Raw genomic sequence first — 15185 nt, forward strand, 5'->3', positions numbered from 1 at the left:
CCTGTGCCCCAGGGAGGACCCCTGCCCAGCAGAGGCTCACGGCCCAGGTGAGGGGCTGTCACTGCCTCTGTCACCCCAGCTGGAGCCAGGTTGGAGCCAAAGCTTGGGGCCGCTGGTGCTGACGGGAAAGGGGCTGGAGCCAGAGGAATGTAGCCCAAGAAAAGTGACTTTAATGGATTAGGCAAAATTTTACATAGATTCTATGATCCATCCCTGCCCCAATTGGTAAAAAATGCAAATTTATCACAAGGCATATGCAATCAGCCCCAAATCAGACGGCACAGATCTGTGGTCCGGCTCAGGCACGGCGCTATTTTCCGTTCTCTGCGCTGAACATGCGATCCTAGGAGGGGAGAGGAGGAGAGATGCCAGGAAATGCACGCTTGCTCCCCACCCCCCTTCTGCGCAGGAAGGGGGAAGGCTTTCTGCCAAGGTTGCCACAGGCTGGGGTCCTGGCGGCCTTATAAGGGCGCCCATCAGCAGCTGGCCCTGAACCTGTAGGGCAGAGTTCAGGTGGCCAGGGGAGCCAACACCCCCAAGTCCCCCAGAACCGTCCAGCTCCGCCCCTAAGCCTGGGGCACTCACCACCAGCATCCGCTCGAGCTTCACAGCGTCCGCAGCAAACTTCCGGATCCCGTCGGAGAGCTTCTCCACGGCCATCTGGTCCTCATTGTGCAGCCAGCGGAAGGCCTTTTCATCCAGGTGAATCTTTTCCAGGTTGCTGGCCTGGGCTGGGTAGGACAGGCACCGGGGCCTCCCACAGCCACCTGCAGCCCCCTACACCCCCACCCGCACCCCCATGTGCCCCAGCCCCCTTGGGGTCAGTGCTGCCCAGCATCTCTGAGCGGGGGCCGCCTCAGGCCAGCCCCATCGCCTACGCCCTCCGAGACCAGGATGAATGCAGCCAGGGGCCAGAGGGCTTACCCGCCTTGGCTGACAACACGGGCGTCAGCTTGCTGTTGTCCTTCAGCAGCTCCCCCAGGAGCTTCGGCGAGATGGTGAGGAAGTCACAGCCTGCCAGCGCTTTGATCTCCCCGATGTTGCGGAAGGAGGCGCCCATGACGATGGTCTTGTAGTCAAACTTCTTGTAGTAGTTGTAAATCTTGGTGACGCTCTTCACTCCTGCGGCGGCACACGCTGTGTTCCCGAGTGGTCTCTAGGGTGCCCACAGCGGTGCCCGCCCACGGCACTGCCCAGAGCTGCCGTCGCCATGTCCCCTCCCCCCAGCTGTGCCCCCAGCCCACCTCCGCGCCCCTCTCCCCATCACTCACCTGGGTCCTCCAGGGGCTCGTAGGATTTCTTGTCTGTGTTGGCCACATGCCAATCGAGGATGCGGCCCACAAAGGGGGAGATGAGCGTCACTCCCGCCTCGGCGCAGGCCACGGCCTGGGCGAAGGAGAAGAGCAGCGTCATGTTGCAGTGGATGCCGTGCCGCTCCTCGAGCTCCCTGAGGGGACAGGCCAGGGCTGAGCGAGGCCGGGGCCCCGGTCCCGCAGGCAGCACAGGCGTTCCTGTGAGCGCCGCCAGACAGCGCTCGTTCGTTTGGGAAGCAGCTCGAGTCCCTCACGGTAGCAGGGCCGCCCCCGCCCCCACGGCACGGGTGCAACGCTCACCAGGGGGCTCGCTGCCTGGTGGGCTACGGTGACCGGAATTTTCTCCATCAAACCCACATTTCGAAACAGGACAAAAGCAAGAGAAGCCCTGAGAGCCACAGTGGGTCTCCCCGGCCCAGAGCGTGCATGCACATCTAGGCCCCTGGGCCCCCACCGCATCACAGAGCTTGCCAGGTCTGGAGACCGCGGAGTCCCCTCTGACCGCAGTGCCGTTCTGCCCTCCGTCCCACCCGCAACCTGCAGCCTCCCGGGCCCCCTGCCTGCTCCACAATCCACTGGGACATCCTGGGGTTGACGCCTGAGGGTAGGGCAATGCCCACACTGCCACGTGCTGGGGGTGGGCTGTGACGGCTGAGCCTGCACTCAGGCCCCTCTAGCCCTGTTTCTACCCCCCCCCCACCAGGGACAGTGTCAGAGGGGCCTGTACCCTGTGTCCAACCGGCGGTGTTTGAGAAGCACGGCTGCAGAGAATGAGGACTCGGTGGTGGTGCTGGCACAGACCTGGCTGGCCTGCAGGGGCCAGCCTCTCCCAGGGCAGCCTGAGTGCCCGGTGCGGGTGCCCGCAGCAGGCCTCAACGAGACCCCGCAGCTGTGCTGGTCTGACCCGGCTGGCGAAACACAGTGCATTTTCGGAGCAGCCAGTGGGGCGCTCCGGGAAGGCAACTACTGAAAGTGTGAGATGGAAGACGACCTGGGGAAATGGCCTAGGAGGAGAGATTCACCCAGGACGAGACCATCTATTCCACCCTTAGCACCGCGATGCCGCGAGACGGATCTGGCCGTGACAGATCCCTGCAGAGAGCCTTGAGCTCATCTGCAAACCGCCTGTCCTGCGTGGCTGCAAGCTCCTGCGACCACGAGGGCCGCTTAGCGCCGCCGCCAACCAGGGACGCGTCCCCAGCCACCCTTGCCCCCTCCACCTGCTCGCAGGCCGACGTGCTGAACCTGCTGCAGGGGACATTTGCAGCCTTATGAGATCGTGTGGCCGCAGCTCCGGGAGCGGCCCAGATACCCGTCCGCCCACTCTGATCTGGACCTCAGTTTAGCCACGTGAGTGACCGCGGGCACCGGTGCCTGAGACCCTGGGATTTGCAGCCTCCTCAAAGTTTCTGTTTTATTGGCAGTTTCTTTTCGGTTTGGCCGTGCTACCCTGATTTATGTGCTCAGGGACTTAGGAGACTTGCTGGAGTGACAAGCCGCCGGAGGGCTTTGGGGAAAGGGTGGTGTTGAGCAGGACCGGCTGACTTGGTGTCAGTAATAATTTCTAGGAGTCTTGGAACAATCTTCCAATCACTGCTGACAAAAATAAACACTATCTGAGTAAACGGAAAAGGAACGTANGGGGGGGGGGGGGGGGGGGGGCGTGCGACGCAGCAGCCCCACTCCCACGGAGGTGCCCAGGGAGGGAGCACATGGGTCTGAACCTGTGCACGGATGTTCACAGAAGCATATTCGTGATGGCCCCAAAATCGGAAATAACCACGTGTCCACGGAAAGGTGGACGACACACAAAATGTGGTGTAGACACAGTGGACATTAGCCTTAACGGGGACGCAGCCCTGCCACGCGCCAACACGTGAGGGAAGCCAGACGCAAAAGGCTACATGTCACGAGATTCTACTGACGTGAAACAAGTGGACGAGAGCCAGAGAAACACAAGGGAGAAGCGTGGCGCCGAGTGGACATGCGGTCCGAGCGGGTGTGAGGAGATGCCCGCGCTGACCACTGCTCAGGTGCCCGCGGTCTCTGCAAGAACACACGGAGGAACTCGCCGATCTCTTCCACTCCACACGTTTGGTTTCGCGACAAACTGGTTTTCATAACTCATACAGACGGGAGGCCGGGAGACTGGGAGCTCCCAGAGGCCTTGCTTGTGTCTGGACAGTGGTGACCCGGCCCCCCATGCTGACCCTCTCTGGACAGAGGGTCGAACGTGCCCGCAGCCCCCGGCCCTGGAATGGAAGCAGAGCCCCCAACAGACCCCTCCTCACAGGGGATCCTTACTTTCCAGCCTGAATTCCTTCCCAGGTGGACGACAGTTTTATAAGGATCCGGTCCTTGCTGATGCCGGCTTCCTTGTAGAGTTCGATGAGACGCCGGGCTCGGGCCACCATGGCGTCCTTGTCAAAGGACAACCTGTGTGAACAAGAGACCCCTTGACAAGCAGCACACCTTGGACGCCCCCCAAAGAGGAGCGAGTGGGCGCCCGCAGTCTGCCCTGCCCCCATGTGGGGAGCAGCTTCGAAGCCCATCTCACAGTCACATTCCTTCTTGGACTTTACGCAGAAACACAGGCGGAACACGAATGGCGAAGCAGGGAGCGCTGGCCACTCATCGACCCCGAGTCCTTACCTGGCATCTACTTCTGTGGATACACGGCCTGGAATCTTCTTTAATATTTCTACTCCAAACAACACAAAAAGTTTATCGATAGCATTTTTAATCTGTTCCTCTTGCGACCTGAAATTCAAGGGAAAAAAATTAGGTCAAAAGCTTTTAGGTTTAAGTGCACAAGATTCTACAAAACAAACTCTCTCATTCCTTCACAGCAAATTCCTTTTTTTTTTTTAAATGTGGTAAAATACACACAGCATAAAATTCACCATTTTAACCATGGCTGGGTGCACAGCTCAGGGGCATCAAGTATGTTTACACCATGCAGCCCTCCCCACCGTCCATCTCCGGAACTTTGCATCATTCCCAACTGAATCCCTCCATCTTATGGCACTTGACAAAAATAACTTTTTCAATCTCTTTGAAGTTGCCTGGGCAGGCAAGTGAAGTGCACCGTGGTATTCCAAAATGGCCCACCGTCCAGGGGTCCTTACTAGCCCAAGGCACATGGGACAAGCTCCAGCCCGCCCACCATGGGGGGGACCCACAGGGTGGCTGGAAGGGGGATCACCCGATGCCAACAGCACCATGGCCTTGCCGAAGCAATGAGGAGCAAGACCAAGGCTCTAGAGAAGGGAAAGGGAGCTGGCTGTGCTGGGCTGCATGGCGGAGGGTGGACTCAGGACACAGGCAAGCACCACGCTCCTGCACGCAGCCCGCACCTTGGTCCCTGCAGGCACCCGCCCAGCGGTGCACTATCACCCCAATGGGGACTTAGAGTGCCATCAGGAAAAGGCGCAGAGAGGGCGAAGAGAGCCCGGGGGAGGGGCAGGGGCAGACCGTGAATGGGCACCAGGGAACATTCTAGACTGGATTGTGGTGATGGCTGCACCACTGAAAAAATTTATCAGAACAAACTGGACTGTGCACTTTGTGACTCCGACTGCAGCAAAGCTGTTGCAAGATGACAGCACGGAAAGCAGGCCAGTGCCTGCCAGGGCTGGGACACTCACCACAAAAGGGGACGAGGGGACTTTTGGGGTGCTGCATCTTAACTGGGGTTGTGTTTATAGGGGTACACGTTCCTGTAAACAAAAGTCATTGAACTGGACACTTTGGCCGCAGTTTACTACATGTAAATAACACTTGATAAAGTTAATAAAAATAAACATAAAGAAACCCAGCTGTCTTTCCTTGAGTCTGAGACATCTGAGAAGTAAAATGTGGTTAAGCAGATAAAACCCGGGGGCCGGTCTGCTGACTGTGCCCCTCCCCGAGCTCACCCGCCAAGCCGCCGGCCGTAGGCGATGGCCTCCTCCACCAGCTCCTGGGAGGCAGGCATCTGTGCCGCAGCCAGGATCAGGGAAGGATTGGTGGTGGCATCCTGGGGCTTGTACTCTTCAATGGCTAGGGAAGAGTTTTGGAAAGCAGGAGAGTGAGTGGAGTGCTTTTTCTGCTACAGCGGAGTCCCCTCTAAGCCCCGTGCATGTTCTCCAGCCAGGGCGCAGCCACACTTCACACACATCTCCCTCCCTGTCCCAGAAGGCTGTCTGCAAACACGACCGCCACCAAGATTAGGGCCAGAGATCCGAGGTGCCCCTGTGGGAGTTGACTTTCCCACCGTGGGGCGAGGCAGGCAGCCGGCACAGCTGGGAAGGCACTTCCTGCGGCCCACTACTGTGGGCAGGCACCCTGGCGCCCTGGGCAGTGACAATGAGGGCACGCGGCTACATCCAGGCATGGCCTTCTTCCCTCACCACGTCAGCTCTGTCTTAGTAACAAGCTGGCAATGACAGGAAACCCGCGGAGCCTAACCTGCAGGCTCGAGGACCAGAGGCACGGCCCAAAGCCACTCACCCTCACAAACTCGCATCTGCTCCAGACCACTGGCAGGGTCAGTAAATCCATTTAGCAAATTAGTGTTTTCAAAGTATCCTTTGATGACAAAACTACAGAGATGGAAAACAGGCTGGCGACTGCCAAGAACAGGGAGGGGGGCAGCCGTCAGGAGCACAAGGGACAGGAATCTATACATGTTGTAAAACCACTGTGGGGAGTGCCAAGCCCCACCCCCCATTCGGGCTTTCAACTGGTGACCAGAGCCAGGCCTGCAGCCGCTCTACAAGGTCGCGCTGGTGCCAACTTCCTGGTGCTAACGTCACGCCACGGTTACAGAAAATGTCACCACTGGGGGACAGCAGGCAGAGGATTCATGGGACTCCACAGGCTAATTCTGCAGCTTCCTGTGAGTCTATACTTCAATATAATAAGAGAAAGTGCTCTTGGGGCGTCCGGGGGCTCAGTCGGTTAAGTGTCCAACTCTTGGTTTCGGCTCAGGTCATGGTCTCAGGGTCATGAGATCAAGCCCTGGGTGGGGCTCCACACTCAGCAGGGAGTCTGCCTGGAGATTCTCCCTCCCTCTGCCCCCCCTCCAAATAAATAAATCTTAAAAAAAAAAAAGGATTTATTTATTTTAGACTGGGGGGGGCGCAGAGGGAGACTCTCAAGCAGACTCCCTGCTGAGTGTGGAGACTGATGTGAGACTCATGCCACATCCCTGAGATCATGACCTGAGCTGCAATCAAGAGTCCACTGCTTAACCGACTGAGCCACCCAAGTGCCCTTCAGGTCAGGTCTTGATCTCAGGGTCAGGAGTTCAGGCCTCATGTTGGGCTCCACACTGAGCATGGAGCCTATAAGACGAAGGAAGGACGGAAGGAAGGGAGGGAGGGAGGGAGGAAGGAAGGAAGGAAGGAAGGAAGGAAGGAAGGAAGGAAGGAAATGTTTTGGAGTGGTATTTTTGCAGGAGTGTCAAAACTCATGGAGGGGTGTACTGAATGGTGCCTTTTGTTACATAAAATCAGGCCTTGACAAGGTTGACTTCTTTTTTTTTTTTTTTAAAGATTTTATTTATTTATTTGACAGAGATAGAGACAGCCAGCGAGAGAGGGAACACAAGCAGGGGGAGTGGGAGAGGAAGAAGCAGGCTCATAGCAGAGGAGCCTGATGTGGGGCTCGATCCCGTAACGCCGGGATCACGCCCTGAGCCGAAGGCGGACGCTTAACCGCTGTGCCACCCAGGCACCCCGACAAGGTTGACTTCTGGTAAACTTAAAAACAAAACTAATACTCAGCTGGGTCAACAGATGGGCTTCAGGGTCCAGGGGCCCTTAAACTGAATGTGAATCTTCGGGGTGGGGGGGGGCCTTGTTCTGGGAAGAACATCCACGGCTTTGATTATAGTGTCACAGTGGCCTATGACCTCCCCGCCCCCCGCCCCAGCCAAAGGTAAGAACCTTTAGTTCATAAAATGACCATAAAACCAAATGCTCAATTTACAACTATGCCGTGTTTATGGCTATACATTATTAACTAATGTATTTTTACAAAGTTGCTAATATTCATTGCAAATAAAAAGTGTCAGGACGTGGGTTTAGGTATTTCTGAAAAGGGGGGAAAAGGGCAAGCACTCCCCCAAGGCCCCTCTCCAAGGAGAGCCGCCAGGAAACAATACAGACCAAGGCTCTGTCACCGAAGCAAAGACAGAAAATGATTCTAAGTGTTAAAAAGGGGAAACAGGCACAGAAAAGGTGCAGCCAACGTTTCCAGCACACTCTGTCCTACTTAGGTCACTGCCCAGAGGTCTGTATGAAAGGGCAGGGTGAGCAGGCGACCAGGGCCCGGGAGGAAGCAGGAGCTCTCCCAGAGCCCGCCCACGTGGGTACGTCTGACAGCCTACAGGCCCGACCCAAGCTGATCGGTCTCCGGGTCTTGTATTTAAGCCCCTAGAGGTGGGTGTTCACTCTGCTCGGCTGGGTAAACAGCCCTCCTCCTTGGGGCTACCAGAGAGGAACTGAAGCCTGTTTCTCAAGCACCGTGAGAAAGCAGAAAAGAGAGGAAGTCAGTTCTACAGCACTCATTCCCTGCAGCCTCTCACGGTTTTCCTGAAAATCCTGTTTGTCCACAGCAGAGCAGGACAGAGGCCCGTTCAGGCTGGGCACTGCCAGGACCCCCGGATGATCCTTCACCACTTCCCTCCCACCAACACAATTCAAACCTAGGAAAACCCACACGTCCCCTGTCTGGAACTTCGCTTTCCTCCGTGCCCTGAGTTTGACCCGCCCAGCCCTGCTGCTCCGGCCTGTGGCCGGGCAGCCGGGCTGCCCCCCGGGCAGGGGTGGAAAGGATGAGCAACAGGACATTGCAAAAGCCGGCCTGTCGTTTCTGCCCTTTCTGGGCCCAGAACTAACTCGCGCTCCTGCTCAGTAGTCAACAGCTGCGGAACCACACCGTGGAGCCAATGCTCCGGGCCGAAATCCGCTCCGGGTCTCCCTCGAATCTCTTCCCCAGCGCACAGCCTCTGCAAGCCCTCCCGTGACCCCCTGACCGAAGCGGCCCGCCCCAGGGCTCCCCACAGCTCGGAGGGAGCCCCCCTGCCCTCGCCCCTGCCTCCTTCCCCAGCCCTCAGCCCCTGCGCTCCCTCCTCACCTGCGGGCATGGGCCCGCGCCCCCCGGGGCCCCCCGATGCCCCCACGCCGGGCCCCGCCGGCTCTCCCCGTCCACGAACGCCCGCCCCAGCTCGGGTCCCGCGCGCCTCACCGTGGAAGTCGCCCGTGTCGGCCACCACGGTGGTGAACTGCTTGAGCTGGTCCAGCGCGCTCTCCATCCTCTGCCGCTTCACCGGGGAGCCCGACATGGCGAAGCAGAAACCGAGCGCGGCGGCCCACAATGCCCCGGGGGCGCCTCCGCGCCAGCCAATCCGAGAGCGGCATGGGAAGGCGGGGCCGACGGCGCTTCCGCCACAGGGCGACGCCCCGCCCCGGAGACGGGGCCCCGCCCACAGCCACGCCCAGTTTCGGGACGCGTCCAACCAGGGGACAGCTGCGGGGATCGCGCTCTCTCACCGGAGCCCTGCATCCTTAGGTCGGTGTCCTCTTCTCGTCACCAGCTGTGCCCCCCCCGGAGCGATGCGCCCCGAACGGTGCCCCCCAAAGAATGCGCTCCCCGAAAGGTGCGCCCCCAGAGCAGCGCGGCCCCTCAGCGATGCGACAGCGAGCGCCCCCAGTAATGCGCTGCCCAGAGCGATGCGCCCCTGAGCGGAGCGTCTCCCGAGTGATTGGACCCTGGAGTGATGCTCCTCCTCTTCCCCCTCCTGGGGGGGGGGTGCTCAGATCCCCGTCAGGGCGCCCCATGGAGAAGAGGGCAGGAGGGGTAGGTAGGAGAGATAGAGAGGGGGCTCCCTCATCAGGCTCACAGAAATCCCTAAAAGGTGGAGGTGTAAGGAAATCAGAGATAAGGGAACACACCAGACCACCCTGCCCTGGGTGCGTGATGACAGGCTCCCGTGGTCAACAGAAAATAGCCGGACCTTAAAAAGAAATAAGCCATTAGAGATGTTATCAATAGTTCTTAATCAATGATGCTGCCAGTAGAGAAGTCGAAAAGATTCAAGTTCCCTGGTTAACTTTCTAGGAAAGACCAACCCCAAAAGCCCTCCGCGGCAGCCCTGTCGGGACCCCTCTCACTCCTGAGAGCTTTTTCTGTGTCCTGGTTTAATAAACTCATCACTTTACTCACTCTCCTTTGTCCGCGAGCTTCATTCTTCGACTCTGTGAGTCAAGAACCCTCTCCTGGGTCACCATCACCAGCACGCTCTGTAAAATACAGAGGGAACTGTAGTAAGGATTGTTGGGAATCCACCGAGTTAAGGCCCTTGAAGTGTTATAAGACATGCCCTGTGAGCAGAGGCTCAGAATGGGCCTCCAGACCTCAGACTCTGACTCTGGGCCAAGGCCAGAGCATGTCCTGTGGAAGCGGCCAGCCCTCGGCCACTGCAGATGATGATATCCCGAGGACGCCAGCTGCCCACAGGGCATGTGCAGCGCAAGGACTGGAGTTGGAGTGGGCTTGAGTCCCTGCCCCCAGTCCTTGTGGGGCTGCAGGCGCCCAGGAGGGACCCCCTGCCCTCAGCCCAGCCTCGCCCTCCAGGCCTTCACTCAGATAAACATGCCCAGTGCCTGGGAGGGAGCCAGCTGGAGATTAGGGCCCTGTGGTTTCATTTTCTCCCGCACAGATCCAGATCCACAGGGATGGATTCCCTCCTTGCCTTTGACTCTGGCACTCTGTCCCAAATAAGGAACGCTAAGTTCAGAAGGTGTCCCAAAGGCACTGTGTACGAAATCTGTTGTAAGAAGCAAAACTGCTGGTTTTTATGGGTTGCTTATCAGTCTTGTAATTGGTGTCTAGTTCCTTATACACTCTGGACCAAGTTTTTTTGTCAGATGTGTATGTATTGTGGGCATTTTCTCCAAGTCTGTGGCTTACCTTTTCATTTTCTTTTTTTTTTTAAAGATTTTTTAATTTCTTTATTCAACAGAGATAGAGACAGCCAGCGAGAGAGGGAACACAAGCAGGGGGAGTGGGAGAGGAAGAAGCAGGCTCATAGCGGAGGAGCCTGATGTGGGGCTCGATCCCATAACTCCAGGATCACGCCCTGAGCCGAAGGCAGACGCTTAACCGCTGTGCCACCCAGGTGCCCCTTTCAGAGACATTTTAGTTTTGGCTTTCATGTTAGTCTTTGATGAATCTCGGACTGAGTTTGTGTATGTTATGAGGTAGAGGTCAAGGGTCACTACTGGGTCCATCTTTGTTGAGAGAAACTTCCGCTCATCACAGAAATACAAAAATAGGAAATACATGTCAGAAAATAGATACTATTCATCAGGGAGGTGCAAATGAAACCCACAATGAGATCTCGCCCTTCTCTTACTCAAATGGCAAATGTTTAAAAAGACCAGCAATCTAGGGGCACTTGGGTGGCTCAGTCATTAAGCGTCTGCCTTTGGCTCAGGCCACGGTCCCAGGGTCCTGGGATCCAGCCCCACATGGGGCTCCCTGCTCAGCAGGGAGCCTGCTTCTCCCTCTGCCTCTGCCTGCCGCTCCCCCTGCTTGTGCTCTCTTGCTCTCTTTCTCTGCCAAATACATAAATAAAAATCTTTAACAAAATAAAAATAAAAAGACCGGCAATCCCAAGTGCTGTTGGGAATGCAAACTGGTGCAAACGCACTGTCTGGCAAGTAGTTATGTGGTTTCTTACGAAGCTCAGTGCAGACTACCGTGCGAACCAGCCCTCCGTGCCTCAGACAAAAACACGTCCACGCACAGATTTGCACACAGATCTTCACAGCAGCTTTATTCCAGCTCCGAAATGGAAACAAGCCAAACGGGCCTCGGCAGAAGTGGGTAAACTGGTGGCTCCGGCCATTGGACCTGTTCCCCACAAGGGAAGGGAAGAGGAGGAGGGGAGGGGAGGGGCCAGTCACGGTTAAGCCTCACACAGGCTGCGCTGCCGCTGCCGAGAGAAGCCACACACCGACCAGTACACACCAGGATCCCACCGTGTGACGTTCAAGGACAGGCTGACACACTGGCTCCGAGGGACGGTGGAACTGACCCAGAGGGGGCACAAGGGAGCTTTCTGGGGTGATGGAAATGTTCTCCATCGGAGGTTTCAGGGTGTGATCGAGTGAGCAGCTCAGGAACTCCCTGGAACTTTCGGAACATCTGTTCTGTCTGAGTGGATGCTGTGCCCAGACCCTGGCCGGGGCAGCCCTGCAGCCTGGCCTTCGACAAGCCGAGGTGATCTGGTGCTCCGCACGGTCTGTATCTTTCAGGGGCAGTGGTCCCTTCATAGAGACATTTGTCAAAACGCTTCCAAATGTGCGTTTCTCTGTGCGTAAATTAAGAAAAAAAAAGGCAATTCAAGCAAAACAAAATATAAGCCGTTTGAACAAACACGTGTTTGGCAGCCCCTGCTCGTTCTGAATATGAGGCTGTAGGTGGACAGTCTCGCAGAGGCAGAAAGACCTGTGCGGCCTGGAGGCGGTGCTGCCAGGGGTGCGGGGCCAGACCCACAGGACAGGGCTTGCAGGGGCTGCCCAAGCATCTGGAGTGTGGTTGCTGCCCCTTGCCTGTCTCCGCTCTTTCCCCCACGGTGTGACCAGGGAAGCAGAAGGTCAGGGAGGGGAAGGAAATCTGAGGCTCCAGGGGAAGGACTGGCTTGTTTGCCTGCAGAGCCCCTGCTCTGGCTGACTGTGTGCTGGCACTCGCCCTCCCTTGACCAAGGCCAGCAAGGTCCTCGGCACGTGTGAGACCACTGCAGGGTGAGAACAGATGATGGGTGTGTGTGCCCAGCCCCTGCAGCTCCCGAGGCAGGCGCTCCCAGGGACCCGTTATTACAGATGCAGAGAAGAGGCACTGGGTCAGCGAGGGAGGGGGGCGTCTGGACGGGCCTAGCCCTCAGTCACCCTCAGAAGTCCCTGCGTGGCTCAGTCGGTTAAGCCTCCGGCTCTTGATTTCGGCCCAGACTGGGATCCCAGGACCCTGGGGTGGAGCCTGTGTTGAGTTCTCCGGTCAGCGGGGAGTCAGCTGGAGGGTTCTTTCCCTCTCCCTTTGCTTCTCCCCCCGCTCGAGGGGGCTTCTCTCTCTGTCTCTGTCAAATAAATAAATAAGGGCGCCTGGGTGGCTCAGTCAGTTAAGTGTCCTACTCTTGATTCCCGCTCAGGCCATGATCTCGGGGTTGAGGGATCGAACCCTGCCTTGGGCTCCATGATCAGTGGGGAGTCTGCTTGCGATTCTCTCTCTCCCCCCCCCACCACCCCCTTGCACATGTACACGCTGTCTCTCCCAAATAAATAAATAAATAAATATTTAGAATAAATAAATAAATAAAATCTCAAAAAGAAGGAGGAGGAGGGGGAGGGGGAGGAGGAAGGGGAAGAAAAGAAGTTTCCTGGCCGCCCGGGCAGGAGAGGGTGGTGTCCGTGGACTTCGCACCTGACGTGTGCTCTGACTCAGGGAACACCGGGATCATTTCCTTCCAGTCGTGCTTAGAAGGGGCTGTGCCGGTCCCAAAGCCTTCTGGAAGCCCCGCGGCCTGGCCCTTCTGCTGGTGTTTATCACACACCGCACTGGGAGAAGGTAGGATGCAGCTCCCTTATGCTCAATGTGGTTACCCCACTTTGCAGTTGCAGTTGTCATGGGGTGCTCTCCCGGGGTACCTCAGGCCTCGCTTCACACAGATAATGGGCTTGGGCCGCTCTGTGGGCCACACAGCTTCCCAGAGAGGTGGGTAATTCTGGGCCCGGACCAGCACAGTCCCTGCCCCAGAAAAGTCAACAGTGTCCCCACCAGGAGGCCAAGAGCAGGGAGGTGGCATCACAGAGTTGATGAAGGCGTGTCAGCTCGCCGGCCGCCAGCTCCACGATCCCGGGCATCTGTGCGCCTCAGGGGAGCGAGGACCCCAAGACCCACAAGCGCCCATGAGTCACTGTACCGCCACGTGGGCGCTCTAATGCAGCCGGGACAGAGCTCTGAGGGGCCAGTGTTTGAAATGGAAGTTTGAGGGGAAGAGGTGAGGGGTGAAGCCAAAGCCTCGGGGTTACAGAAGGAGAGGGTGAGGAGGGAGGAAGAGCTGGACGCCTGCTGGCCAGCTCTGACCCCATCCAAGTGGGCTGGGGTGGGCGCCAGGGGCCCGGCATCTGTGCTTCAGCCTGTCCTGCTCAGCTGCTTCCCAGGACACCCCTAAGCCCTGACCCAGGAGGCCCAGGCAGTGGAAGACAAGGATGACACCCAGGGCCCTCTTGCACGGGCTGCAGGATACGCCCAGAAACCTTGGGGGCACCTCCACCCACATGCCTGTACGATGAGCCCTGGGGACAGGTCGGGCTGGGACGGTGAGCAAGCGGCTGCCCTGGAGAGGTCCAGCCTCACTGCAGTCCTCGGAATTGGCCGATGACAGCGTCCATACAGCCTGGCATTCCTAGGAGGGGCTGGACTCCTGCTCCAGCCAGACCAGGACCGTGCTATGGCCCGGCCAGGCCTGCAGAACCATCCACGAGGAACCAGGCTGGGCACGGGAAGGCGAAGAGAGAGGCAGGAAACAAGATGAATGGCCAAATACCAGGAGGAGTGGGCGGGCTGCCCACGGTGGTTGCAGAACAGAGCTCTGGGTGCGCGACTCAGCACCTCATGCACAGTGTCCCCAGATCCCCTCTTTCAACACAAGCTGAGCTCCTCCTGGGTGCTGGGAAGGAACAGGAGATGGGCCACGTGGGGCCCACCCGGGGGTGGGGCAGAGGTCACCGGCCTGTGAAGAGCGGGGGTGGACATCAGGGAGGCCTCGCTGAGAAGCTGGCCTTTGAGCAAAGGCTCCTGGGTCTGGAGGAGAGCCAAGCAGGGCACTGCAGACCATCCAGCCCTCCACGGGGACTTCAGTCCAGGTGGAGGTGGGAGGACTTGGACACGGGGGTGGGGGGAGGGATGCGATAGGACTTACGGTTTAAAGGGTCTCTGTGGGCCTTGTGCTGTGTGGGACGGAGGGAGCAAGGGTGGGAGCTGCAGGTGGTGAGGGCCGGCAGGGACAGTGACCACAAGATGGCTGAGAGGCAAAGGCAGTGTTTGATCTGCTGACTGGGGGCGGGGGGGCAGGGGACCCTCTGGCTTAGGGTACCTTGGTGCCCAGAGCCGAGCAGCAGGGGTTGAGAGGTCTGGAGCTCAGGTCTGGGGTTAGCCTGGAGAGGCACGGGGGTGTGGGAGGAGCTCCCCAATGTCAGGGAGAGCCAGACACTCTCAGGGTGGGGAGGAGAAACTCCAGGGCCTCCTACCAGCCCAGTGCAGGGTGGAGGAGAGGAGGGAGGAGGCGGGGAGTCAGTGCACACTCAGTGCTTTGGGGGATTTTACAGTGAAGGGAGCTGGTGGCCCGGGGAGAAACGAGCTCATTTGTGGCTGGTGGCAGGAGAGGGGAAGGGCCTGCACAGCCTGGTCCCTGGGTGGACGAGGGCTAGGATCCAGGGCACTCATGCGGGGTGGCCTTTGTCACCAGGCAGGATGGCAGGGGTGACAGGCCACAGACCTGGGCACAGAGGGGGCAGATGGGCAGACTGCTGGTGGCACATGGGGAGGCTGTACTGACCACTTCACTGCCTCGGGGACTGAGAGGGCAGTGGGGGACGATGGGGGAGGGGGTTGGGAGGCCACGGAGCTCACCCGGTGCGGCTGCCTGTCCCTCCAGTTCCTCTGGGCGGGTGCGCAAAGGGTGGAGGGTAGACTTAACTGAGATGGAGCTTGGCCAGGGCAACGTGAGGAGATAGCAAGGCCACTGCGGTGGGGAAGGGGGCTGAGCTGGGGGAGGACGGGACGGGGATGAGCTGGTGAGGCTGGGAGGGCCTGGGGGTGGGG

General features: G+C 58.4%; 2 protein-coding genes across 3 annotated transcripts in view; one reads left to right on the plus strand and one right to left on the minus strand.

Annotated features, from left to right (window-relative positions):
- Positions 1–148: 148 nt before the first annotated feature.
- On the minus strand, positions 149–8705 carry TALDO1 (transaldolase 1). 2 transcript variants are annotated; one of them, XM_002930958.4, is made up of 8 exons: positions 8547–8705; positions 5231–5354; positions 3966–4073; positions 3618–3749; positions 1272–1447; positions 925–1122; positions 586–731; positions 149–343 (listed from the first exon to the last, which is right to left on the minus strand). In XM_002930958.4, the coding sequence occupies exons 1-8, from the start codon at positions 8641–8643 to the stop codon at positions 311–313; spliced, it is 1014 nt and encodes a 337-aa protein (XP_002931004.1). In that variant the 5' UTR covers positions 8644–8705; the 3' UTR covers positions 149–310. The 2 variants fall into 2 exon arrangements, with proteins under 2 accessions (XP_002931004.1, XP_034502374.1); XM_034646483.1 differs by having other exon boundaries at positions 925–1137.
- The window catches only part of LOC105235286 (transcobalamin-1-like), a 15101-nt gene continuing 8557 nt past the window's right edge, over positions 8642–15185 (plus strand). The window contains exon 1 of the mRNA XM_034644862.1: positions 8642–8870. Within this exon, the coding sequence (XP_034500753.1) occupies positions 8642–8870 (229 nt within the window). The remainder of the gene's footprint in view (positions 8871–15185) is intronic.

This window comes from Ailuropoda melanoleuca, chromosome 16 (genome assembly GCF_002007445.2).
Source record: "Ailuropoda melanoleuca isolate Jingjing chromosome 16, ASM200744v2, whole genome shotgun sequence".
Classification (NCBI taxonomy): domain Eukaryota; kingdom Metazoa; phylum Chordata; class Mammalia; order Carnivora; family Ursidae; genus Ailuropoda; species Ailuropoda melanoleuca.